Here is a 27,767-nt window from a genome sequence, read left to right as displayed (position 1 = left end):
GACTTAGGGGCAATGGCATTTACCTGCTGAGCCATCCTTCTTAATGACAAGACCACAACTTTGCTTCTAGGAGACTCGTTGGTGAGGTCAGCTCTTAGGTCCAACACCAGCAGACCCCCAAGACCTCAGGGTCAAATCTATAGCCCGCCTCCAACCAGCTGGATCTCCCCAGTCTCCTGCTTTACTTCCTCTAATTCTTGAGGTAAGTTAGACACCTGGTTTACCTGCTGTCCTATACCTCCACTGCCCCCTTCCCAGACACCTGCAGAATATTAAGGATGCTGGTGTCAGAGGTGGGACGACAAAAGCCATTACAGCCCCAGGGGCCAATCTGACAGGGCTCTGGAAGGACAGCAGCTCCACCTGAGAGGGGCTTAAGCCATGCCAGGCAGATCCCAGGCTGGATCAAGTGTCAGAATGAGGACAAAAAGCAGTGTGTGGTGTGGACCTGTAATCCCAATCCTCAGGGTGCCCAGGCTTGAATTAATCCTGGGAACCAAAGGGTACTCCAGGACTAGTCTGGACTGTCAACAACAATAACAGAAGTGGAATTAAGGGAGAGCCTGAGGAAGAATCTTTATTGGCATTTTTGATGAAAAGTAACCCAGGAAAAGTCAGGCATGTTGGCATTGGCAAACTGTAATGATTTTGGTGGGATTTTAGGGAAGAAGTGGTTGCCTATTACTTGTTTTTCCTTATATAGTGGAAGCAAAGTACACATTTGAGCTTGAGCTTCATAAATAAGGAGGTTTTTGTGACTGGAGCCTCAGCTGGTTTACTTTGTGAATGAAAGATGTCCTCCTGGTATACACTGTTTTTCAACATGGACTCCCCCTACTGTAAGAGGGGGAGTCTCCCCAAATCTGCAAGCTTTGGGTGATGTCAAACATCCTAAGATACAAAGTGTAAGTAACATCTAGCACTTCCTGCTTGTAAGTCCAGCACTCATGGGGCTGGGTAGGAGGGTTTCTTTGAGTTCTTGGCTAGCCTGGGCCACAAAGTGAGACCCTGTCCCAACAAATCCAACAGTGGGTGTGGGAGATAGGTCCTTTATTGAGTGTTAGGGGCTTCCACACGTGGCATGCTTACAGTGGAGACCACAGGAAACATGAAATTACTTCTCTCCTCCCACTATGTTGGTCCCAGGAATCGAACTCAGGGGCTGAGGCTTGGCAGCAAGCACTCCTCCTGCTGAGCTGTTTCACTGGAATGCCATGGAGCCTTCAGTAAAGGTCTTCCAAGCATAAAGACCTGAGATAGATGGTCCGAACTCATGTGAACCTGCCAGGTGTGCTAAGGCGGGCTTGTTTTCCTAGGTCTGGGGTGGTGAAATCCGGCAGGTCTCTGTGCCTTTCTGGCCTGCCAGTCTAGCCTTCATGGCATGTTCCTGGCCAGTGAAAGTCACTGTCTCAAAAAATGTCAATGGCATCTGACTAGTGATGTCTAAAGTTTTCTGGCATGCGCGCACACACACACACACACACACACACTGATGCCAGGCATGATGGTGCAGCCTAGTAATCTCAGTTCTCCCGAGGTTGGTTCAGGGTCAGCTACATAGCAAGTTTGGGGCCAGTCAGGACTACATGATACCCTTTCTCAAAAAAGACCTATTCATATAGCCAGGAGTGATGCATATGGCAAGAATTACATGGAAGCGATTCTCTTAGCTGGGTGAGATGGCAGTAGGAACTTGTAGAATTCACTCAGTTCTGTCTTGCTTTAGGAGTGCTGCTTTCCAAGGCCAGTGCAGGCAACCTGAAGTGGTCACAGCTGGAACAGTGTTTCAGCCACAGTGGCAGTGTCTTCTGCAGCTGCTGGAGTGTCCTCACAGTGCCAGGGAGTGGGGAGAGGGCACAACACAGATGACACAGGACATGTGGCTCTCAGGGGCTTGATGGATGCCATCTAGCCAAGCTCTTGGTTCAGTGAGAGACTCAAAAAAAAAAAAAAAAGGGAAGAATTCCACAGTCAACAATTGGCTCCAAATGTGCATGTACCTGCAAGTACTCCACATACATATGGGTGCATACATACATACTACACAAATATGGGAGCAGTTGAAAAAAAACACCTGATGTTGACCTCTGGTCTACACACACACACACACACACACACACACACACACACACACACACACGTCACACATACATGAAAAAGTTTTCCTACTCAAATTGCTAAGGTGATCAGAATGAAGGGACATCAAACTTTGTGTAAAATGAAATTAGAGGCAAGTCTCTCTTGCTCTTCCCTCAATTAAATTCTTAAGCCCAGCACTTGCAGATTGAGGTGGAAACTGTTGAGTTTAAGCTCAGTTTATAGAATGAGACCCTGCCTCTAAAAACAAATACCAAACTACCCCTTTCCTAATAAACCCCAACAGAAAGAAGAGGGAGGGAGGGAAGGAGGGAGGGGAAGAAAGAGAGCGTGCACTTCTGTGACTTCAGAGGGAAGCATTTTGAAACACCAAAAAGCTAGGTTGAAGAGCAACAATTTAGTTCCTCAGTTCTGTAGTATTTGGATTTAGTCCCCTGAAAGATCCTTGGAAAAGGCAAAGTACTGAGCCCACTGATGTCAGTTCTATTCCATCAAATCTGTTGTTTTCTTTGAGACAGGGTCTCACTATGTAGCCTTGGCCGAACTGGATTACAGATGCACCATCACACTTAGTTTTTTTTTTTTTTAAAAATACATATATACATATATATTTAAATATATTTATTATATTATTACATACATATTATATATTAATTTGAGGCAGGATCTCAATCTGTATGTAGTCTAGGCTGGCTTCAACTCATGGCAATCCTTTTGACTCAGCCCCAGAGTTCCAGGATTACAGACATGAGCAAACTCACCTTTTGCAAATCTCTTAATGTTAAAAAGGTCTACAATGGTGAAATTTCTTTTTTTTTTTTTTTTTCCGAGACAAGGTTTCTCTGTGTAGCTTTGTGCCTTTCCTGGGACTCATTTGGTAGTCCAGGCTGGCCTCGAACTCACAGAGATCCGCCTGGCTCTGCCTCCCGAGTGCTGGGATTAAAGGCATGCGCCACCACCGCCCGGCTACAATGGTGAAATTTCAATACCATTCTTTGTAAAGAAGAATGTTGTGGTGTTAATCTTGACAGGAGAGCTGAAATCTGAGCAACTGGGATTCCCTTTCCCCCTTTTTATTTCCTCAAAGTACTTCAGCTTTTTTGCTCCAAATACACAACAATTCTTTTTTTTTTTTTTTCTCTTCCAAACAGGGTTTCTCTGTGTAGCTTTGGAGCCTGTCCTGGATCTCACGCTGTAGACCAGGCTGGCCTCGAACTCACTGAGATCCGCCTGCCTTTGCCTCCTGAGTGCTGGGATTAAAGGTGTGTGCCACCACCGCCTGGCTCACAACAGAAATTTTATAGCCAACCTACAGGGACAGTAATAAAACTGGTAGAATGAGTAGATATAGGCTTCCTATCTACAAATATAGTAATCAGAAGGGCTAGAGTTAGGGTGGGGTTAGCAGAGCGGGCTGTGGCTGGAACACGGAAATTATTGTTTTAAGACTGGATATCACTATGTAGCACAGGCTGCCTTCAAACTTGTGATCCTCCTGCCTCAGACTCACCTGTACTGGGAACCATGGGACTTTTAATGCCCAAACTGAGAAGTTTAGCTTCTTCTCTGGCCCAAGGAAGGCTCTGAAAGAGGGGAAATTATATGCTTTGATCTCTGTTTTAAAACAAAACAAAACTGTCTACAATAGTAAAGTGAAACCAGATTGGAGTGCCAGGGGAGCCCGTTAGACCAGGCTTAGTGAGAGAGGAGACAAGGGGGTGGTCAGGACCGCAGCTCCCTGGGTCAGTAGAGAGTGTAAGGGGTGAAAAACTCCGGTCAGCAGTGAGTACGCTTCAGGGCTGCGTCCTAAATGGACACCACAGGCAGGAGCTGCAGAGGACAGGATGCAAGGATGTACTACTCTTGTCCAGCCTCGAGATCCAGGAAATGACAATAAGTAGCCCTGGGGCGCAAGAGCCCACCCAGTTGCCCCAAACGCTGCAGCGCTAAGGCTTGAAGTGCAATGTCGACGGGGTGCAAGAGCTGTCCCTTTGCGCAGCCGGGCTCCGTCGCGGTGATGGCCCGTGGGCCTAAAAGCCAGAGATCGCGGATCCCAGGGTCCCCGTCGCCATCCGTAAGGCCAAGCGCAGGGGAGGCACCGGTCTCCGCGGACGGGAAGCTCAGGTGTACCCTTGCTTGAGGGCCCCAGCTGGGGCAGCTCGGGGAACTCTGGACGGAAGCGGCCCCTCCCCGCCCTGCTGCCGGACGCCCAGCCAATCAGTGCGCCCCGCCAATCAGCGCGTCGGACCAATCAGTGCGTTCTCTGCGGCGGCGCCCGGCGCTTAGCTGACGCGCGAGGCCAGCCCGCGCCCCGCCGCCCTTGGGCGACGGCCCCTCCCGCGCTTGCCGGGCCCGTTAGCTGCGCGCCGCGCCTCTTGAGCGACGGCCCCTGGGCGGCGGAGGCCGTGGCGGCGGCGCGTGCGGGCGCGGCCCTGGCGCGCCCCCTGGCGGCCCGGCCGGCGAGCTGCGGGTGCGGCGCTGACCCGGAGGCGGCGGCGGCGGTGCCCGGATGGAGGCACGTCATTGTCCCCCGCCGGGCGGCTGGGCTGTGTGCGGCGGCGGCGGCGGCGGCGGCCGAGGGGGATGGAGCGAGTGCCGAGCCGGGTCAGGTAAGCTCCCGCCTCCTTCCCGCCCGCTGCAGGCTGGCGTGGGGCCCGGCCGCGTGTCCTGCCTTCGCGGCCTCAGTCGCCCCGCCACCCTCAGCCGGCCGCGGCCCGCCGGTACTGGCGCGGCCCCTCGCCCGCCGCCCCCTCTCCAGGCACCGGGCGGCCCGGGGACCCCACGGCTGCGGGACCGGCGCTGCTGCCGCCCGGCCGAGTCAGGCCCGCGGAGCAGGAGGCGGCGGCCACCGCGGGCGGGAGGGCTCGCAGCGCAGGCAGCGCTGGGGCTGCACGGGGAGGGCCGGACCCCCGTGGTTGCCATGGCCACCGCGCTCCCACCCCCACGGGCCCCAGCCCGCCCCCTCGGCCAGCGGGCCGGGCCGCGCTGCAGCCGGCTGCTCCCGGGCCGCCAGGCGCGTTTGGAGCTGCCGGGGTGGGCGTGTGCACGCCGGGACGGTGTAGCCGGCGTCCGGGGCCCGCCCGCCGCCCCCCGCGTGACTGCCACCTCCGGCCTCAGGAGCCACCTCCGGCCCCTCGGAGCTCGGGGCTGGCCTCCCCGCCCCCACCCCGCCCCCACCCCAGACAAACTTTGCCACCCGGGCGCGGTCCACTCGGCTTCTCCGCAGAACGCCCGAGTTGCCCACGCCGGAGCAGGCACCCGAAGGAGAGGCGGGCGGCTGGGGGTGTTGGGGGGAGGAGCCCCGTAGCTCATTCCCCTCCAAAAAAAGCAAGTGTGCCTCCCTCCCTCACGTTCTTTATCTTTGGGGCAGGAAGAACCGACTTACCTGGGGGGAAAGGCGGGTGGGAGGGATCGGGTTCAGATGTTTGAAATGAAAATTTGACAGGACCAAAGTTTTACAATCCAGGACTTTAACCTCCCTAGAATGAATACAGTTGAGATTACTTTTGTTGAATAGCTCTTTTATATTTGAAGGCCTTAGGGCTTGCTTGTTTGTGGTTCTTTCAAGTAAATACACTCAAGTAACAAAAAGTGTTGAGAAACTAGTTAACGCCCCTTTTACAAAGTAACAACCCGATGCAGGTTCTTATAGCTGTCTATGGAGGATAACGTTTTCTTCAAAGGGTGCATTTTAAACATTTGCTTTTAACGTGTCACTCATTCAGGTGCATAGGTCTGTGAATAATCAGTTACACTTGTTTTTACTTAGGGACAGTTTCACTTTCTTTTCTGTAATCATTGAATCAAGACTACAGTAAGTATTTGGTTTGCAGAGGTTTAAGACTAATCATTCCGTTTACCTAAATATAATTAAAATTCAAATGGCATCTTTTTAAAGTTTCTTAAAATGGAAATGTTACAAGAACTTGTAAACAATATAATACATTGTTTATGAAGAAGTCCTGTATAAGTTTTTTGTGTGTGTATGTGGAGTGACACAGTGTTTAGTGATAATTGTTTTTTAAAATGAAAAAGATTAACATAGCCTAGCATTTATTCCCCATAAAAGAGACATAAGCAAGTAAAAGTTCTTAGTCCTGTTCATTTATCCAACTTTGGTCCCTGTTCAGGTTGCTGGAGTCTTTTTAAATGGTCTCTTGTAACTTTGTATGTCATGAGAGGGTGTTAGGGGAAATGCTCAACTTTCATTAAGTAGTTACTTTCACAGTCCTATTTTGAACACTAACCTTGAGAAGCTTTAGTAAGAATAAAGAACAGGAGCCACATGAATCCTGTCTTACACAGTATAGTTGGGTTTTAAGAAAGGTTATCTCTATTAAGAGGTGGAGTTTAGTTTGATACCTGATAGTTTTAGGGTAAGATTTCATTGGCTGAATATCTAAATGAAGAATGATGAATGGATTTGGTTAGTCTTGCCAGAATCAAACAATAACATACTTATTGATGACTAGAATTATGTTTCCCTTAATATTTTCTTTTAAGCCTGCTACCCCACCTTTCCTAGAATAGTGATGTTTTATTTGGTTGGTTGTTAATCATTGTCTGGAAAGGTTGCTTATCTCAGGAAAATCGGGTTTTACTGTCATTAATGTTATTTTAACTAAGGGTAGATTAACCTTTCCTTATTGCTCAATTTTGGCTTTCTTCCTTTAACTAACTCCCCTCCTGTTTCTTGTTTTTCTTTCTTTCATCAATACACTTCTTATTTCTTTTGCCTGTAGGATGAGAAAAGTGTAAACTTTACTTGGATAATAGGTTCAATTTTTCTTGTGAATGAAGGTCATTTATCTTTATTTGATTAAATATTCAAATCAGATATAATTGACTTTCTATTTTTACATAACTGTCCTCTCATTGTACTTCCCTTTAATTAAAAATTGTAAACAAGAAGGTTGAAGCTTTTAAGAAACAACCTTATATTGTGAACAGCAAGCACATGGTGACACTGTTCACTGAAGTGGCAAGTACGTGAGGATTTTATTACTGTTCGTACTTTACAGTAGTGAATATCTAAAGGCCAGATTTTAGAGGTGCTTCCTTAGTTCAGAGTTTTTAAAGGACTAAATGTGATGCCTTGTAAAATCACTCAGCACAAGCCAGTGCTCAAAGCAAACACTAGTTCCTTCCTGTTTTCATGATTCCATTCATTTGTTGAACACATGTTTGGAAAGCTTTCCCCATGCCAGGTAGGGTGGAGTAAGTTTTTACTGCATGCTACTGTAGATATCAGCAGAGGGCAGTTTTTAGGATGGGTTTCTGACCCAGTCTTGGGGTGAAAAGTGTTGTCAAGGAAACACTCTAGGATGGGTTTCTAATACAGTCTTGAGATGAAAGGAATTGTCAGGGAAAGCATCCTAGAGAAGTGAGTGAATTCTAAACCTGAGGATTGAAAGTGTTAACTGGCCAGAAAGTAGAAAGCGGGAAGATAATAGCTTGCAGGAGCTCAGTGAGAACGGGGACTAAAAATGGACCCTATGGTGGGAACGTTCCAGAGACCAAAGTGTGCCAAGATCAGATACTGGGAAGAACCATAGGGAGGTCAGTGGAACACTCCTAAAAGGTTTTCTTCAGGGTGTGACATGTAGATTTGGCTGCCTGGACCATTCTTAAAAGCACTGTGTTGACTAGGTGGTACAGTGGTTAGACAACCAACAGCCCAGCCGAGTTTCTTGGCCTTGGCTCTCTGTCCCAGCCACTGACTAGTTTGAGTTGCTATTATTGCTTCATTCTGTAAACCTTGCAGATTTTGACTGATTGAAGGTTCATCATGAAAATTTAGCAAGTTAATATATATTCAGCAATTAATATGATGCCCAACACATAGAAAAAGCTCAATTAGTAGATTTGAAAATAAGATTCATAGAGAATTCAATACACACATTTGTGTTCAAAGTTTGATGTTAGTAAAATCACAGGTTTCATTTTAAAAGTTATAAATCCATATACGTAGACTTCAGGAAAATGCATTCAATTGATAAGACTTTTTTGTAGCTATAATTTTTCAAAACTTCAAATTTCATACAATGGTATTTTAGACTTTGAGTTAAAAATCAAAGCTAGGCCGGGCAGTGGTGGCACAAACCTTTAATCCCAGCACTCAGGAGGCAGAGCCAGGTGGATCTCTGTGAGTTTGAGGCCAGCCTGGTCTACAGAGTGAGATCCAGGACAGGCACCAAAACTATATGGAGACACTCTGTCCCGGGGGAAAAAAAATCAAAGCTACATATTCTCTTTATGTAATTAAGATTTTGCCCTGAGAAATGGTATATGAATTGAAAATGTAGTCAAGTATATTAAAAGTGTAGAATGTTCCTAGCTTAAAGCAGTAGAGATGAAAAAAATGTTCTTAGTTTTATATATATATATATAATTGTGAATTGAGGTGCCTAATGATAAACTGAAAGATGATTTTGGAGATATGGTATAGGATACACGTTTTTTTGGTGGTGGTGCTGCTGCTTTTGAGACAGGGTCTTTTATTGAACTCTTGATCCCCTGCCTGCACCTCTCCAATGCTGGGATTACCGGCATGAACCACTATGCCAGTTTAGTTTATGAAATATGGGAGATGGAACCCAGGCTTCATGGACCTTTACCAGCTGAGCTACAGCTCTACCCCCACTAATGTTTTATGTTTGGGTGATTTGTTTGAAGATAGTGTTAAGTGGCTAGACAGAAATTTCCAGGCTGGCGAAGTAGACTGCTCTTCTCACCCTTTGACAAACATTCTTTTTGTCTTTTGCAGGGTTGAAAAATGACCATAGTTGACAAAACTGAACCTTCAGACCCATCATCCTGTCAGAACCAGCCTGGCAGTTCTGAGGCGGTCTCACCTGAAGACATGGACACAGGCTCTGCCAGCTGGGGTGCCGTGTCTTCAATAAGTGATGTTTCAAATCATACACTTTCATTAGGGCCAGTGCCTGGTGCTGTAGTTTATTCTAATTCATCTGTACCCGATAAATCAAAACCATCACCACCAAAGGACCAAGGTATGACTGCGGAATTGCTGCCTGAACTCCTGTGCACATGCTTCGGAGGGCAGTGCTTTTCAAGTCTACCACTGTTTCATTTTCTTCTAATGAGCACTCATTCTTCATCCACCCACACCCACTACTAACATGTGTCACAAATAGGAGGGTAGACTGAGTTTTAGTTATCAGGGTATGGATTTTTTTTAAAATTCCCAATTTATTGAAGGATAAACTTTATCTTGGCCTCAAACTCATTATGTGGCCAAAGCTGGCCTTGATTCTCTTGTCTTCCTGATTCTCTCATCTCTACCCCCGAATGCTGGGATGGCAGGCAGGGCTGGGGGTCAAATGCAGGACTTTCTGTGCCTTCTAGGGAAGCATTCTATTAACTGAGCTACATTCCCAGACCCTTTTTATGAAAAAGTATGAGAAAATAGATAGAATTCTAATGAACGCTCACATAGCCATCAGTCAACTTTGACATGGCCACTTAGCTGTACCTCCACCCACTGACCCCTTCTCCTGTGTGTGTGTGTGTGTGTGTGTGTGTGTGTGTGTGTGTGTGTGTATGTGTATATAAGCAAGCACATGTGCCTAGGGAGTTGTACTTAGTAGGCACACACACCTTGTCTTTCCCTGGTATTTTAGACAAGTCTAATATGCCACATTGTCTATAAGCATTTTAGTATGTACATCTTAGAGAATTCTTTCACAAAAATAAAGAATGTCTGGGACTGGAGAGATGGTTCAGCAGTTCAATGTGCTGGTCCTTCTTGCAGAGGACCCTAGTTCACTTCCTAGCACCACTGTTAAGTGAGTCACTATTTGTGACTTCAAGTCCAGGGGGGTCTTACACCCTCTTGTGGCCTTCATGGGAACCAGTGCTTGTATGTGCCCACATGTGGGAACAGACACACATAAATACAAATAAATCCAGTCAGTATAGTTTTTAATTAGTTTAAATGAAATCTACACATTAAGTGAATTTGTATCTCTAAGATCCTTTCATTTGTATCCATCCCTTGTGTTTGAAAATGATTGAAGAAGCCCGATGAGAGGAGTTGATCTCAGCTCAGACTCTGGACTTCAGTGTGGCTGTCTGCTCGGTGTTTGTGGCAGGCTGGGAATGAGGTAGAGGAGCTTGATCAGATCCAGGCATTGCTGTGTGTTTTGCGTGTGAAATGTGCAAAGCTTTGTTTTTAATTTTTTGTTCTCTCTTTTTTTTAAGTCCTAGGTGATGGCATTGCTCCTCCTCAAAAGGTTCTATTTCCATCTGAAAAGATTTGTCTTAAGTGGCAGCAAACTCATCGAGTTGGCGCTGGGCTCCAGAATTTGGGCAATACCTGTTTTGCCAATGCCGCATTGCAGTGTCTGACCTACACACCACCCCTCGCCAATTACATGTTATCCCATGAACACTCCAAGACATGTGAGTGCTGTGTACTTTTGTATGCATGTTTTCAGTGCTGTGGTTTGCTTCCTCGATGCTGTCTTGAACATGAAGTATTTAGTGAATACTAAATGGGCATGGTATTTTGCTCAGTGGTAGTGTGTTCACTTAGCATGCACCAGGGCATTGGTTTAATCCTCAGCCTGTAACAACAACAACAAAACAAACCAAGAAACCAAGTTATATGATTACTGGGAAGTTGGTTTGCTGATTTAGAAACCGGGATGAAGGTGGGATGGGGGGTACTCAGGGTTGGTGTTTGGGTTGCATAAGGAGCATTTCACACCTAATTTGATCTGTAAAATATTTTAAAAGAAGCTTATTTTGTCAGCAGTTGACATTTCAAACCCCCCTAGTTTTTGAGGGGTTGGGGTGTCTCACTGTATAGCTCTGCCAGCCTTAAAATCAAGGCAGACATCCTCCTCAGCCTTCCAAGTGCTGGGGTTAGAGGTGTGAGCTGGCATTCTTGGTTTTAGATTTCTTTTAACTCAGTAGAAGCCCAGCTCAGAGTTGACTAGTGAAATTTGAAATGAAATCATTTAGTTCAGAGGTTTTGACTACTGTCCCCATCCCTCTCCACAGATTTTCTGAGGTGTGATTGATATACAGTAAATCACACACTTCAGATTCACAGGTTAATTGTGAGATTGTGACCACAGTTGCCTTCATCCTATCCTAAGGTTTCCTAGGGCTCCTCTGCTCTGCCCACTTCCCTGCTGCTGCACCTGCTCCCTTCCTCTACCCTGGGCAACTCCTGATACGCCCTTTCACAGCAGATGAGTGTGGGTTTTTTTCTAGGATGTTGCATATATGGAGTTATAAAGTATGTATTTTATTTTGCCTGACTTGGCATAATTAATTCAACGTTATTCTGTTGGTTGCATGTATCAGTGGTTTGTTTTTATTGCTGAATAGTATTCCATAAATAAGCATACCACTATTTGGTTGGCTATTAACCTGTTTTGAGCCATCCCGAATTACACTGCTCCACACTTGGGAGGTGGAGGAAGGAGGATCAGGAGTTCAAGGTCATCCTCTACTACAAAGTGAGTTCCAGCCAGTCTGGCCTACCTGGGACCCTGTCTCCAATAAATAAACAACAACAACAAAAATTTAAGCTGGTGCAAATATTTGCCAGTCTTTATAAAATAAGTATTTTATATTTCTTGAGTAAGAATGAAATGGCTTCATCCTATGTTGGGCACATAACTTTTAAACAGTACAGAACTGTTTCCAAAGGGATTGTGATATTTAAGTCCTGACCAGCAGGGATGAAGGTTCTGTTTGCACCATACATTTTCTAACATGGTGTGAACAGGGCTTTTATTTTTTATTTATTTATTTATTTATTTATTTATTTATTTATTTATTTATTTATTTTTGGTATTGGGGCTTGAACCTAGGGTCTCATGCTTGCTAGGCAAATGCTTTATCACTTAGCTGTACCCTCAGCCCCAGTCTTCACTATCAGGGACATTCACCATCAGGGACATTTAGTAGTCTCTTCTGATTGTTGGGACTTTTGTTTGTACTTCCCTAATTAGTAATGATGTTAAACATCTTCTGGGGAATCGAACTCTGGATACTTAATTTTCTGAAATGAAATACCTATTCAAATCTTTTTTTTTTTTTTTTTTTCTTGAGACAGGCTCTCCTAGCCCAGGCAGGCCCACACAGGCTGTACTGCTAGTAGAGGATGTCCTTGAACTTGTGACCCTCCTGCCTCCTCCTGAGTGCTGAGATCCCAGGTGTGCACCACCATGTCCTGTTTATGGAGTGCTGGGGTTGGAGCATAGGGCTTCAGGCATGCTAGACAAGCAGTCTGTCATGAGCTTACGTCTTCGGCTCCCCGTCACCCTTTTAAATCCTGCCTGTCTGTAAACGAGCTAGTTTTACAGTTGTTGAATTTTGAGGGTTTTTTTTTTTGTTTGTTTGTTTGTTTTTAATATTTTGGAAATGTTAGATTGAGACTTGTAAATGTTTTCACTGACAGGTGTCTTTTCATCTCAGTGTATTTTGGAAAGTTTATTTTTCATTGTCCGAATTTGTGTGCATTACTTTTTATTTTTTATCAGTTATATCTAAAATGTTCTGTTAAGAAGTCTTGAGCTGGCAGGATGACTCAGGGTCAGGTTGCTTGCCACCAGGCCTGACAGCCTGAATTTAATACCTGAGACTCATGTTGTGGAAGGAAAGAACCAACTCCCACAAATGGTCCTCTGCCCTCCACACGCTGGCATGTGTGTCCAAACACATACAAACACAATAAATATGATGTAAAATCCTTTACCTAGTCTGAGGTCAGAGATATTTTTACTGTTTTCCTCTAGACATTTCCTACTTTAAATCCCTTTTTAGTTAATTTCTGTGATGTGCTGGAGATTGAACTCGGCCTCACACACGCTAAGCATCTGCCACTGTGCTGCACAGGTTTCTGCTGTGGTAGTTGTTCACATTTTTGTGCTTAGAGAGTAGCCTTCTTCCACTAAACAGCCAGAACCTTTGTCTTGCACTTCTGCTGCTTAATAGAGATCTGACTTTGGGCACATTTCTTCTCTTGTCCTTAAAACAGTCAGTGTAGACCTATCACTCAGGCTTCCTAGAGTAATGAAATGAAAACTAATGACAGCAGCAAGCTCAGGGCATGCACATGGGAGCTGGCACTGTTGCTGCATCCTGGGCATCTGCCCCTCAGTTCTGGTCTATCTTCCTGTTGCATATTGTCACATTTTGCCCATTTGGGTTCTTGTTATCTTGCAGGCCACACAGAAGGATTTTGTATGATGTGCATAATGCAAACACACATTACCCAGGCACTCAGCAACCCTGGGGACGTTATCAAGCCTATGTTCGTCATCAATGAAATGCGGCGTAAGTTTCAACTGCAGTAGCTCATGTCAGTATTCCATGTCTAGTTATTTGTTATCATCCACATTGCCTCCTTTTTGTATTTTTAGATAAAGGCTCATGCTGTAGCCCAGGCTAGCCCCAAACTGATGGCACTCCTCCTGTATCATCCTCCCAAATGCTGAGGATGCAGGTGTACAACACTGTTCAGAGCTTGTATGCAGTTTTCTTACACACTTCATGCTTTTTGAGACAGGGTCCCAGCCTAGCCTTGAACTTGCTGTGTAGCCAAGGATGGCTCTGAACTCCTGATTTCCATATCCCAAGTACTAAAGCATAGGCATGTGCCATCACTCCTAGCTTTTATCAATGTGCTTTTTGTGCTATATCTTTTTATCATTTTAATTAGCCAAGTTGTAATAAAAATGAATACAAAACTCATTCAAGGTTCTAGCTGGGTAATTAGGTATATGGTTATCCCTTTGCCTAAAAAGCTGTTGAAAATAAGAGGTGATCTGGGTGTGGTGATGCAAATACTTATGATCCTAATACTTAGAAACTGAAGTCAGGAGGATCAGTAGTTCAAGGTCATCTTCAATTATATGGGGAGTTTAAGGCCCACCTGAGATCCATAAGACTCAGCCTCAAAAAACAAGTCATTCAGGGATTTTTCCAGGCAATTGTTCAAGGTGTAGCTTTTAAGGGTGTCACCATGGCACAGGGTATCTAATAATAAGGCCTTGTCTTTCTTCAAATCTTATAGGTATAGCTAGACACTTCCGTTTTGGAAACCAAGAAGACGCCCATGAATTTCTTCAGTACACAGTTGATGCCATGCAGAAAGCCTGTTTAAATGGCAGCAACAAGTAAGTGAGCAGAGTCAGCGCTGCTTCGTCAGGCCGTGCTCTCAGCCTGTCTCCTCGAAGGCACAAGATCTGTCTGCTGTACCTTCCCCTGATCTGCAGTCTTTTAAAATGACTGAACTGTAAGGAAATGGACTTACTGTACCCATTCGGATTTGTTGATCCTACATGCTGGGCAACAGTCTTGCTGCTGTTTAGTTTCCAGGTCTGAATCTAGCTGCTTTTCCTCTTTAGTCATGCCTGATGCTTTCCTTGTTCATCTCCAGACTCAGAAATCGCCCCCCCCCCCCACGCCCTCTTCGGGTATCAGTTCTGTAGCTTTTTAGAACCCAGATGCAGATCCAGGAAGACTAGAATGAAAGGTCACAACCCACCTTTGTGGTTGCAGATACCTGTACATGTCCCTCTGTGCTCTCATTATCTCAAGTCTCAAGGATGGGTCTGAGTGACCATTATGCTGAGCAGAGGAAGGTGCTCTGCCTTCAGCTCCCCTTGCCAGGCCTCAGCAAGGAAAGCAGCACAGCTCTGCAGAGAGCATCTTCTCAGTTCTCTGCCTCAAGTTCCGTCCTAACAGGTCCTTCCCTCCTCTTACTAAGTCCTCCCAGTGGGCTAATCTCCAGCTGCCACACATTCTGACGTCATTGTTTGTGATTCTCCTCTGAATTCTTGTTCTTTATAAACAGATGCTTTTAGAATCCTGCCACAGTACTTGCTGAGCTCTCCTCTCATGTCACTATCTGGATGTTTTTCAGATTAGACAGACACACCCAAGCTACCACCCTGGTCTGCCAGATATTTGGAGGCTACCTAAGATCTCGAGGTAAACTTTGTTTGAAGGTTCATCTTAACATACACACTTAGGGTTTTAAAATGCAAACAGTAGGAGTGGAATAATAATGAAAAGTAGATTTCAGGTCTGCCCAGACCTCTGCTTCTAGTATATTCTTCCGGTACGTGCTTATGCACACACAAACTGGAAGCATACTGTGCATAAGCTCTTCATATTTCTCTTACTGCTAGAAAGCTTCCAGTTGAAGTCAGAATTCAATCTCATTTCCTGTTGGGGAATAAATGGGTTTCTGTTTTGATGGTATTAGTATCCGTGCACTATAGAGCATTCATAATCAGATACCTTCATGTGTGCAAACGCTTGTGCAGAGTAAAGTCTTCTGATTTCTGGATCATAAGATATCTAGAGGTTATAGAACTTTATATTTCAGCCAGTGGCTTATAGGGGCTAAGTTTATGGCACTTCTATCCACAGTGTGTAGGATTTACTTACAGGCTTTTCGCTCACTGTAATAAAAGTTGTACCTTTACATTCTTTATTTTGAAATGTATTCTGTCCTTTCAGTAGTTGGTAAGGCAAGAACTTACTGTTCATATTTTCTTTCATTTCAGTTAAATGTTTAAATTGCAAGGGTGTTTCAGATACCTTTGATCCATATCTGGACATAACGTTGGAGATTAAGGTGAGTCTAGCAGTTAACGGTAGTTAACATCCTTTCGTAGCCTTGGACTTTTTATGAATGTTCATATCATTCAAACATAGATGGTGGTTGTTCTTAGAAATTTTAGCTCATTGAACTTTTCACACTCTTGTTTTTTGTTGTTTGGAACCTTTGTTTTTCTGATTACAGATGCAGTTCTGTGCTTATTTAAACAAAGGAGAAATATTGTATAGAAATGCAAAACCTGTTTCTCAGAATCATTCTTGAGTGGTGTGATCTATACTGCTCCACAATAGCTTGCTTGCTTTTTAAAAAAGATTTAGAAACTTCAGTGTCTGTGTATCTGTGAGTGTGTGTTGTGTGTGTGTGGGTTCCTGCAGAGGCTAGAAGGGGGCATTGGATCCCTGGAGCTGGAGTTATAGATGATGCGAGCAGCCTGTGGGTGCTGGGAACTGAACTCTGGGTCTTTGGAAGAGCAGCAAGCACTCTTAACCTTTGAACCATCTCTCAAGCCCAAAATTGCTTTCTGTTTATGAAGATAGGTTTATGATTATGCCTTAGCCTGTCTGCTGTTTTCATTTGATTCTGCTTGGAAGTATTGTTCTCTAGGCAATTTTATAGTGGGTCTAGTAAAGATATTCCATAGTTTACATGCCTGGTTCTTGTTGGTTTTATTTTTATGCTAGTGGAAGTCAAACTGCAATCTACTTTTGTTCTGTTTAATCTGCTTGTCTTTAAAGTGGGGGGTAGGGCATAATTTCTTGTGTAGATGTATAAAAGTAGATACATCATGAACAGTAACATAAAATTACATAAACATTTCCTGTTGCTTTTCTACCCAAAGGGTAGGAGTATATGTGTGTGCATTTGTCTATCCATCTCAACCCCTGGCAGTGTGCATAGTGACATGATGTTTATGCCCTTTCCTAGGCTGCTCAGAGTGTTACCAAGGCATTAGAGCAGTTTGTGAAGCCGGAACAACTGGATGGAGAAAACTCCTACAAATGCAGCAAGTATGCCAGGGTGACAGTTTCCTCCCTCTTTGGGGAGAGGGCTTTGCTTTCCTAGGATTATTTCAAGTTAGACATTGACTCAATTTTAAGTGCTTTTTAGGTGATTTTCTTTTTCTCTGTCCTTTTTGCTTGGGGTACTGGGTGTGGAATCCAGAGTCTCACATGTGCTAGGCAAGTTCCCTACCATGGAGCTGTATCCTAACCCAAGTTATCAGTTATTGAGTGTTTGGAATTGTCTTTTTAAAGGCAGAGTCTTTTATGTGGCCCAGCCTGGCTTTTGAATTTTAATCTTCCTGAACAATCAGATTACGTATCTTTTATGTTGTCAGGCAGTTCCCTCCATTATTAATTATTATTACTACTCTGTGTATGTGGGTGTTATGGAGGATTGAACCCGGGGCCTTGTCCATACTAGGCGACCCACACCCCCCGCCCTCCTGGAATTTCTAATTTTACTGTTTTGACTGAGATGTTTTGTTGTTGTTTTTATTTAGTTTCTTTGTTTTAAATATTAGAGTATTTTAGGAAAATAAAAACTGAAACACTGAAGTATCTATACTAAGCATCCCAACCTTTCCTTCCTATGTGTTTCAAGGTGCAAAAAAATGGTTCCAGCTTCAAAGAGATTCACCATCCATAGGTCCTCTAATGTTCTCACCATTTCACTGAAGCGCTTTGCCAACTTCACTGGTGGAAAAATTGCTAAGGTATATACATGATTTGTGATTTTTTTTCATCACTGTACATTGAATTTTCCCCTTTTCTTCTCAATTAATGATAAAAGTGGCTAAGATATAACACATGCTTGAGTCACTTAAAATAAGTCATGAGTGACATCTAGAGTTGTCCCTGTTACATTTTGTTGAAGATTCACAGTGTGGATCCTTCCTTATTTATGGCAAATAAAAACAATGGGATTACCTCAGCTCTTTTCTATTCCATGCATTGGCTTTCTGGGGTCAAGGGTTGTTGGTCCTGCAAGTCCCTTCCTCAAACACCATCCTTAGGTGTATGCCTGTAGCTGAAAACATGGGCCACCTGTGTCTTCAGAGATGATGGCCCTAACTCTTCCCATTTATTTTTAGGATGTGAAATATCCTGAGTACCTTGATATTCGGCCCTATATGTCTCAGCCCAATGGGGAACCAATTATTTATGTTTTGTATGCTGTGCTGGTACACACTGGTTTTAACTGTCATGCTGGCCACTACTTTTGCTACATAAAGGTAAGCTGCTGGGTGGCTAGTAAGTCTGCTGTGGGACAGCACTGGATTCCTGGGGTCAACAGTGGGACTTTTACAGTGAGGTGTGATGGTCTATTTTTCTTAGGTGGTTTTTGACTGTGGTCCTTGACATCAGACTCAATCCAGCCTCTCTGTGGTTTCTTTGACAGGCTAGCAATGGCCTCTGGTATCAGATGAATGATTCCATCGTGTCCACCAGTGATATTAGATCGGTGCTTAACCAGCAAGCTTATGTGCTCTTCTATATCAGGTATTGACTGGAACACAAGTTGTCAGCTTTGCTGTTGTGTCAGTTTCTCTTCCCTCATCAACATAATTTTGAGCTGCTTTTTAAAAACGGCAAGTTAAAGATTAATTGCCATGTGCCTGAGCATGAGGTCTTTCCGAGTGTAAGTTTGCTGTAGCTTCCTGCTCACTGACAAGCGTAGAAGGAGGGAACAGCAGCCCCGAGGAGGCCATGGAAGGGGGCTGTGTGCCCTTGTGCTCTCTCTCAGCCAGTACCTCCCCAGCGTGAACACAGGCCTCTAGTCAGACACTGCCAGCACTCGGGCCCACTCTGTCTGCTGTGGCTGCAAGCTCTTAACTCACCAGTTCTATTTTTGGAGAAATCTGATACATGCTCCAAGTTGTCTCCTTTCTTTGTAAGGTACTTGGGGTAGAACCCAGGGTCTCAAACATGCCAGCCAGGCCTTCTATCAGCCACATTCTCAGCCCCACAAAGTATCCCAAGTAGCTGAAAATTAAGACTATCCCCAGATACTCAACCAGGTCAGAATGATCATATCCACAGGTTGAGGTACTATACCAGTGTTAAGAGTAATTTGTTGGAGGAGATCAGGACTTTACTGTATAATGCAGAATGACCTTGATTTCTTGATCTTTCTGCTGAGAGTGATTTTCATAAAGCCTTTTTTATTTTTTCTATGCTCTGGGAAAGTGCTGAATGTATATGGAGGGGAAACAGTTTGAAATATTAAATGCTGGTACTGAAAAGAACGGTATGGGCAAAACGCCTGGGAGACACTCTGAATCAGAAGGGGAGATGTAGAGTCATTGACAGTTGATATTGTAGATTTTCTATGATGGTGTATATTTATAATTGAAAACATAAACAGAAAAATAGTTTTTTAGAGAGCAGAACTATCAAAATAATACAGTTTAAAACATAATTAAGAGCCGGGCATGGAGGCTCATGCTCGTAATCCCAGTACTCAGACTCAGGCAGGAGAATTGCCCCAAGTTAGAGGCCAGCCAAAACTAGTGAGTTCCAAGCCATCCAGAGCTTTAGAATGAGACCATGTCTCCAAAACAATAGCAAAAAGACAAAAACTAACGATAACAAAATTTCCAAACTGAAACCAACATTTCTTGACCCAGTTGGTGCTGGGTGTGGTGGTATACCTTTAATCCCAAGAGGCAGAGGCCCGTGGATCTCTGTATGTTTGAGGTTAGCCTAGCCTACATACCCAGTTCCAAGATAGCCAGGGCCATGTAATGTAACTTGTAGGGGCGGGGGCGCTCATTGAATCAGTTCATTGTGTCCTGCCTCAGCACCCAGCACTGACAGCCTAATGGAGATGGTATGTGTAGCTCTGTCCATGAGACATGGAAGCTCCATTTCCCATTTCTGTCTGACAGGCTAAGTACTGTTGGATTTGTAAATAAATTTTCTAGGGAGATGTCCTTCCTCATATAAGCTATTTCATTCTTTGTCCTCAGGTCACATGATGTGAAAAATGGAGGGGAACCCACTCATCCTACCCATAGTCCTGGCCAGTCCTCTCCCCGCCCAGGAATCAGTCAGCGGGTCGTCAACAACAAGCAGGCAGCACCAGGGTTTATTGGACCCCAGCTGCCTTCCCATGTCATGAAGGTAACGCTTCAGTTGGGAATGCATTTCTGCTTGAATCCCTAACCTGGTATCACTGCAGGAGTTGCCTCATCTGCTGAATTTCCTGCCTGAGGTCACTGTAGCCCTTTATTACATAAAAGGCTCCAGGATGAGGGAGTAATGATCCAGTGGCTGCTTAGGGAGTGTGTGGAAGGCCCCTCTTATGTGCACTCCCACACTTCTTGTGGGCTAGGTATTTGGGCTCTTAATTAAAGCTGGACTCAGGGAAGTAAAACTCTTTCAGGGACACTTTGTTCATGTCTGTGGGTCATCTTAGGAGTGTGGCAGTGTGGAAAGAGTTTGCTTGTAAACAGATAACAGAGTGGTAGGTATTTCTGCATAGGTCAAGCTTGTCAGTTACCAAAACCAAAATGAGAAGGGCCCTAACCATTGTGTACTCTGTGTCTAGAGTCCTGACCCAACTGTTCGGTTCCTCCTTATAGAATGCACCACACTTGAATGGCACCACACCAGTGAAAGACACGCCAAGTAGTTCCATGTCAAGCCCTAACAGAAACACCAGCGTCAGCAGGGCCAGTCCTGTTAATGCTTCGACTTCTGTGCAAAGCTGGTCTGTCAGCAGGCCCTCAGTTATTCCAGAGCACCCCAAGAAGCAAAAAATTACCATCAGTATTCACAACAAGTTGCCTGTTCGCCAGGGTCAGGCACAGCTGAATAACAACCTCCATGGCCCTTCTCTGGAGGCCCCTAGCAAGGCGGCACCTTCCTCCACCGTCACTAACTCCTCTGCAATACAGTCTACCTCGAACGCACCCGTGACATCAGTCTCTAATAAAGTAGCAAAATCAGTTTCCCCTAGTGAATCCTGTTCTAAGCCCATGGTGAACGGCAAGGCTAAGGTGAGCTCCAGCGTGCTGGTCCCCTACGGGGCTGAGTCCTCAGAAGAGTCTGATGAGGAGTCAAAGGGCCTGGCCAAGGAGAATGGTGTAGCTATGACGGCCAGCAGCACTTCCTGTGACGGGCCGGAAGCTGAAGATGAGAACAGTGAGGCTTCGCCTCAGGAGCTGCAAGAATCTGTCACGTTAAATGGTGCTAACAGCCCAGACAGCGACCTGAGAGAAAACGGCCTGGCCTTTGACAGTACCAGCTGCCAGGTCCAGCCCGATCTACACACAGAAAACCTCTTTTCCAAACTTAATGGTCTTCCTGGAAAGGTAAGCAGCAGGGAGGGAGGTCTCAACTCTCATAGCTCACTTAGCTGGATTTCATTAGGCATGGAGCTGGCCACTGGAGCTGAAGTACTTTGTTTCCTTGTAGGTGACCCCTGCTCCTTTACAGTCTGTTCCTGAAGACAGAATCCTCGAGACCTTCAAGCTTACTAACCAGGCAAAGGGCCCATTGGGTGAAGAGAGGTAGGAGTCACGTCAGTGAGTGTGCCAGTGTGAGTTGAGCACACAGTGTGCCTGAGCACACAGTGTGCCTGAGCACATCACATAGTGGAAAGGCTGGTATGATGGTCTGTGGGTCTTGTTAGCTTACCTCTTAGAGTAAAATACCAGCCTAGGAAACCAGCAGTCACGTTCCCTTGACGGGTTCAGCTGACGTTTCCTCCTGCACGCCCTCTTGCAGGTGTGGTATTCCTGGAAACACTGGTTTTGTTTTTGAGACAGGGACTCACGTTGTTGAGACTGACCTCCAGTCCCCTGTATAGCTGAAAATGGCCATGAATTCTCAATCCTCCTGCCGCCGCCTCCTCCTGAGTGCTGGGTTGTCAGGTTGCGCCATCACACCTGCTCTACACAGGGTTTGTGCATGCTGGTGAGCACTACCAACTGCACTACACCCTTAGCCCTAGATCTTGAGACAGGGCCTCACTGTGTAGTCCAGGCTGGCCTGGAACTTACTGTGTAGATCAGGCTGCCTTCAAATTCTTGCCCTGTTTCCCAAATGCTGGGCTTACAAATACGTGTAGTCACCATTCCTGGCTACATGTAGCTCTTCAGATGAGTTAGATACTTAGCTGAAAGTATGAAGTGTCTAGAACTGCAGAGTTGTGAAAATAGGAAGTAGTCCTGATGCACATTTCTTTCATACTTAATGAGGGAAAAGAAAAACTTGGTTTCCAGGAATGATGAGCTTCAGACTGCATTTCATCAGATAGGCTTAAAGTACAGGCTGTTGAGTAGAGCTGTCTGTCCGGAAGTCCCGTGTGGCCGTCAGTCTAACCATCGCTTTTGTTTCTTTGTTTTGATGGGGCTGTAGTTGGACTACAACAAGGGAAAGCCCCCCGAAGGACCCTGTTTCACAGCTGGAGCCCATCAGTGATGAGACTGGTCCCTTTGAGACACTGGAGGCCGTCACCAATGGGAGCATAAAGACCCCTACGACCATGTCACCCCTGGAACCTACCATCAACTGTACCAAAGAAGACTCCTCGATTGTTGTTTCAGCTAACCCTGTGGAGGCTCCGCCCTCCAGCACTGCTCTTTGTAACACCACCGGTACTACCTTGGGGGATGCCCCACCGCCCGAATTGTGTGACCCTGATGACTTGACTACCAGCCCGAGCCAGCCAACCCAAGCAGTGAAAGGGGAGATAGCTGAGAACCCGCAGGACTCCAGCGTGGCTGAAGCAGTGGAGAGGCTGAGCCCGGCTCCCTCAGTACTCCCAGGTGATGGGTGTGAGCAGAAACTCTTCCTTTACCTCAGCACAGAGGGATCTGAGGAAGCGGAAGACTCTTCCAGAAGCTCAGGGTTCTCTGCAGACACAGTGCCCCCTCAGCCTGACAGGACCACCAGCTCTTGTGAAGGGGCTGCCGAGCAGGTGACTGGGGACAGAGGTGATGGAAGCAAGGTGGGACCCAAAGTTCAAGAGCCTTCCCCAGCTAAGGAAAAGATGAGCAGCCTCCGGAAAGTGGATCGAGGACATTATCGAAGCCGGAGAGAGCGTTCTTCTAGTGGGGAGCATGTGAGGGATGGCAGGGCCCGGACAGAGGACCACCACCATAAGAAGCGGCGCTGCTACAGCCGAGAGCGGCCCAAGCAGGAGCGCCACCCTGCTAATACATACTGCAATGGGGGCCAGCACCTGGGCCATGGTGACAGAGCCAGCCCTGAGCGCCGCTCCCTGAGCAGATACAGCCACCATCACTCACGGGTTAGGAATGGCCCAGAGCAGGACTGGAGCCGGTACCACCATTTGGAAAACGAGCATGCCTGGGTCAGGGAGAGATTCTACCCAGACAAGATGCGGTGGGACAAATGCAGGTATTACCATGACAGGTACACCCCGTACACGGCCCGAGAGTGGCGGCCTCTGCGTGGTCGTGAACATGAACGCACTGCCCAGCCTGGGCGCCCACACAAAGACGGCTACTGGGGCCGTAAGGGCTGGGAGCCGCAACCCCGGGGGAAGGAACGGCCCCACTTCCACAACCCACGAGAAGCCCCTGGCCTTGCCCTGCCCCTCGAGAGGCATCCCCAGGAGAAGGCTGTTCTGGACGTGCAGGAAAGCAGCCACAGCCTCCCTGAGCGCTTTCATGAACACGAAAGTGTCAAGTCGAGGAAACGGAGGTATGAGACTCTAGAAAATGTTGATGGCCGCCTAGACAAAAAAGCCCACAAAAGTCTAGAGAAGGACACTTTGGAAGAGCCAAGGGTGAAGAAGCACAAAAAATCTAAAAAGAAAAAGAAGTCCAAAGATAAACATCGGGATCGAGACGGCAGGTGAGACCTGGAGAGGGGATCCAGTGGCCGAGCTTGGAGTGGCCACAGCACTTGCCTGGCCAGCTCTGCCCTGATGATACCAAGCCAGAGGGTTGGGTCTTGCTCCACCAGTTTGTTTTTTTTTTTAATCACTGGAGTTTGCTGAGGTTTGATTATTTTACCCATCTCTAAAGTTTCACACAGCTTTTAAATTGTTGGTCCCTAACAACTCTCTCTGGCCTGACATACATCATCATATTTGTGTATTTGTTGTATTTTCTCCTCTGCCTGCTTGCCCACTTGGAGTGAGTTTAGGACACACCCATTTCTTTCTTTGGCTTTTGTCTCCTTTGTAGGCCACCATTTCTCATTTTGAAGTCGTAAATGTTTTTGTATCTTTTTGAGGCCCAAGCTGGCCTCCAACTTAGATCCCCTGCCTTAGTATCCCCAGTGCTGGCATTTACAGGCTGTCACCACACCTGATTGGTTTTGTATCACTTAGGAGCTTAACTGTTGGTGACAGTCTTAATTGATGTCTGAATTGTGAGCATGAATGCAATTCCTGTATCTTTTAGCTGACATCACTTAACATTAAAACTGGGGAAGATTGCCATAGCTATCTGTAAACAGGCAGCAGGTCACGGCTGCCTTCTATCCTGTCCTGGACATGTGGCAGAATGTGCCAAGCCTGGCTAAGGCAAACCAGTGCTGTGGACCATGGTGGTGTAGTTGAAGACCTTGGGCTTAAAACTTGTTTCCGTGAAAGGAAACATGTTGGCAGGAGAAATTTGCCCACAGATGCATAGCCACTGTCCCAGGGGATGGAGAACCAGGACTGCAGTGTTCCTTGGTGCTGAACTCTGGCTGCTTCTTCTGTAGGCACCAGCAAGAATCCGACTTTTCGGGAGCATGCTCTGACACTGACCTCCATAGACACCGGAAGAAAAAGAAGAAAAAGAAAAGACATTCGAGGAAGTCAGAGGACTTTATGAAAGATGTTGAGATGCATTTACCGAAGTCCTCAAGCTATGAGGCTGTCGGCCATTTCCGGAGAACGGAGGGCACCTTTCTGCTGGCTGATGGCCTGCCTCTGGAAGACAGTGGCTCTCTCCGGGAGAAAACCAAGCATTTAAGGATGGAAAGCCGGCCTGACAGATGTCATCTGTCAGAGTATGGCCAGGGTAAGAAGATGGGGAATGAAGGACACAGCTCTTTGAGTTAACATGTTTTGGGAAAGGTCCTGAACACAGAAATGTAAGGGGCACAGAAGGGTGTGAGAGTGGACTCAAGATGCCCCCAAACAAGACCCTCCCGATGAGCAGAGGTGTGGTTTGACCTCCGGCTGGGTGTGACCTCTGTTGAAGGCCTGAGTTGCATGGAGCTGGGCCGGGCATAACCTATGTGCTCAGACCCCCTGGAACTCAGAGCGCCTATGTGTGTCACACAGAACTTTGGCTTTTAAAGTATTCTGTGCCTGTGTGTATATTTGTGTGCACTCACATGTACATCTGTGTGTGTGTATATTGTGTTAACTTCTGAATCCCTAAAGGCCCTAGCATACCCCATTTCCTAAGCCATAACTCAGTATTTTGGTCTCTAGAGATGTATCTACAATGTGGGGCTCTGGCATCCTCCAGGCTGCTGGTTTCTGAGGTGTTTTTACTGGATCTCCTCTCCCTAAATGATGGTTCCAGGCTAGTCCGGAACTCAAATCCTCCCTCACCCTCCTAGTGCTAAGATTACAGACCAGTGCCAGTGTGCTTGGCTGCCCCTTTCTCTTCCTACCCTGTTTCTAGTGAGCTTTTCCTCTAAATGGGAGCATTTGGCTTGTAAAAAATGTACAGGATATGAATGTCAGTTGGGCCAGAGCAGAGGCTGGCAAACTGTAGCCCTGGGGCTACAGCCTAACCTGCAATTCAGAACGGCTCTAACACTTGAAAGTACTTAGTAGTATTTGTTCAAGTGAAACACTGTGTGAAATCAGTAGACTTTGGCTGAAGCTCGTGTTTTGTGTTGTACTGTTTTGGTGCCACTCAGTAGAGGTAAGACATGGCCTGTCCCATTGAAAAGGTTTTCATCATCTGGTCCTTGATATAAAAAGCTTGTCCATTCTGCCCCAGACACCCAAAGATTATGGTCACGAATAAAAGGCACGTGTGTTGCTACAGAGACGTGTTAGTGACCGAGTGGAACCTTTTGCTCTTTGGCAGTCCACTCGTACACTGCATCAGGCTACCCCAAACTGGTGGCTGGTTTGCAGCTAATGCCTCTGCACCCACACCTCTGCTGTGACCACTGACCCTTCCTTACAAACTTCAGTTCTTCCTACAGCTCTCTGTAGGACTCTGAGCTCATTTCTTTGGGCTGAAATCTGTCTGTCACATAAGAATGTACAGCAGTATGCTGGGGCAGAGACCTGGTCCTCGGGCGTGGCTCTAGAGCATCCTCTGTTGGTGTTCTTTGAAGCACTGCCAGCCAGTGTCTGCTTGCTCATCCTGTAGGAGTGATTTTTCAGCAGCTGACATCAAACTGCAGGAACTGATTGTAGTCAGTCCTCAGCTATACACACATTAAATTGTTTCCTCACTTTACCTTCCAGGTGATTAAAGCCTTGGCCTCATAACAAAAAAAAAAAAAAAAAAAAAATTACGGTAAGCAATTCTCCTGTCTCTGTTTTGGTCGTTTGTAGAAGTGCTGAGTGGATATAGTTGGGTTTATTCTGAAGAAAAGACTGGGGTCCTGGGGGTCTGTGTCTCCAGCATACACTCAGCCACTAGCTAGCGTGTCCAGACATGGAAGTTGTGCTGAGAAGTGGGGTTAAGTATCTGAGAGCAGAGAGGAGCCACACGGGTCGGGGCCATATCGGGGGTCCTAATTGCTGGTGTTTTATTGTATGGCCCTGAGAGACAGGAACTCATAGCCCACACTTGGTGAAGCAAAAAGGACAATGTCTGTCAGTCCAGTCTGCAAAGAGGGCTTTAAAATGAGCTGCTACAGAAGCTCAGTTTGCAGCTAATTAACAGGCTTTGTCATCAAGACAAAGACTGTAAGCTTCTCTGCCCAGTGAAAGTGAATCTGAGGCGATTAGCAGCTGTGGGGCCCAGCAGATGGCGCCTCCCTGGCTTCCCAGCTACAGTTCAGGAAGGAACTCACTTTAGGAACTTTTCAAAGCCCTGGGGGAATCATCCAGCCTCCCTTCAGCTAATGCTTGCACCTCTTTTCTTTCAGATTCAACATTTTCAACAGAAGCCATCCCCAACCCAGCTTAAATTATAAACATAGAAAATAACTTTGTCCAAACTGCGTGGTGCTTCTTTAGTAAATACTGTACAGACTTTACCATGGACAACTTTTTTTTTAAGGTTTTTTTTTTTTTTTTTTTTTTTTTTTTTTTGGTTTTTACCTTTTCTTAATTGCCCTTATTCCAAACGGATACTTTGTACACTGCTGAACATTGTAAATTACCGTGTACATAAAAACCACACTGAAAATAATGCCCTGGAATAGACCATCTCAGATGCTGCTTAACTACAGACTCAGGTTGACTACTTGTATTTCATGTAATGTTCCTCCAAGCTAGACATCTGGTGCACAGCCAGCTGGGAACCATGGACTTCAAAAGGACAAACCCACAGTGCGTCTATTTAATTTAAAGACCCAAGCTCTCAACTAGACCTTCGAGGCTTCCTCTGCAATGTCTGATACTAGAAACTAATTTGCTTCACATTTTAGTTGTATTCAAGATTTGAAGATGTATTTTATAGACAAGTTCTGTTTTTGAACTTTGTGGAACTATTCCAATCAATTTACCAGTTATGATGAGTATTTGCATTATGAATGTATAATCCAGACATTATTTGTAAAGCCTACAGTATGTTTTTATTACCTAACACTTTTTATACTGTGTCTCGTCTCGACAATATGATATTGGAGTCTGAGTCGTCAGCTTGATCCCTTCAAGTTTCTAGTTACAGACAAAAATCATACTGTGATTTTATTTTTAATATGGATATGCTATCAAACTGTGATACACTTATAATTCACTGGTCCTGCATCAGGAGACGGGAGTGGGGAAAAGACTGTATTTAATACAGTGTGTATCTGAATAATCTGTATGGTTTATACAGTTTGTGTTGTTCAGAGATGTCTAAAGTTGATCTTTGTTTTTTTAAGATTAAAAAAGCACTTGCCCCACTGTATATACGGCATGTAAAATTTATATAGTATATAAATGGCAGCAAATTCAACAA

At 45.6% G+C, this 27,767-nt stretch overlaps 1 protein-coding gene across 3 annotated transcripts; it reads left to right on the top strand.

Annotated features, from left to right (window-relative positions):
- The first annotated feature begins 74 nt into the window (after nt 1-74).
- Usp42 (ubiquitin specific peptidase 42) lies at nt 75-27,767 on the top strand. 3 transcript variants are annotated; one of them, XM_059249527.1, is made up of 18 exons: nt 75-202; nt 8,864-9,110; nt 10,321-10,521; nt 13,303-13,413; nt 14,153-14,255; nt 15,005-15,072; nt 15,654-15,724; nt 16,634-16,716; nt 17,312-17,423; nt 17,802-17,942; nt 18,110-18,210; nt 19,680-19,833; nt 20,295-21,026; nt 21,130-21,224; nt 22,075-23,538; nt 24,397-24,698; nt 26,117-26,168; nt 26,746-27,767. In XM_059249527.1, the coding sequence occupies exons 2-17, from the start codon at nt 8,873-8,875 to the stop codon at nt 26,122-26,124; spliced, it is 3,984 nt and encodes a 1,327-aa protein (XP_059105510.1). In that variant the 5' UTR covers nt 75-202; nt 8,864-8,872; the 3' UTR covers nt 26,125-26,168; nt 26,746-27,767. The 3 variants fall into 3 exon arrangements, with proteins under 3 accessions (XP_059105510.1, XP_059105508.1, XP_059105509.1); XM_059249525.1 differs by lacking the exons at nt 26,117-26,168; nt 26,746-27,767 and having other exon boundaries at nt 24,397-26,070; XM_059249526.1 differs by lacking the exons at nt 75-202; nt 26,117-26,168; nt 26,746-27,767 and adding an exon at nt 4,583-4,706 and having other exon boundaries at nt 24,397-26,070.

The sequence above is a fragment of the Peromyscus eremicus genome, chromosome 23 (assembly GCF_949786415.1).
Source record: "Peromyscus eremicus chromosome 23, PerEre_H2_v1, whole genome shotgun sequence".
NCBI classification, from domain to species: Eukaryota; Metazoa; Chordata; class Mammalia; order Rodentia; family Cricetidae; genus Peromyscus; species Peromyscus eremicus.
This window is presented reverse-complemented; position numbering and strand designations above follow the sequence as displayed.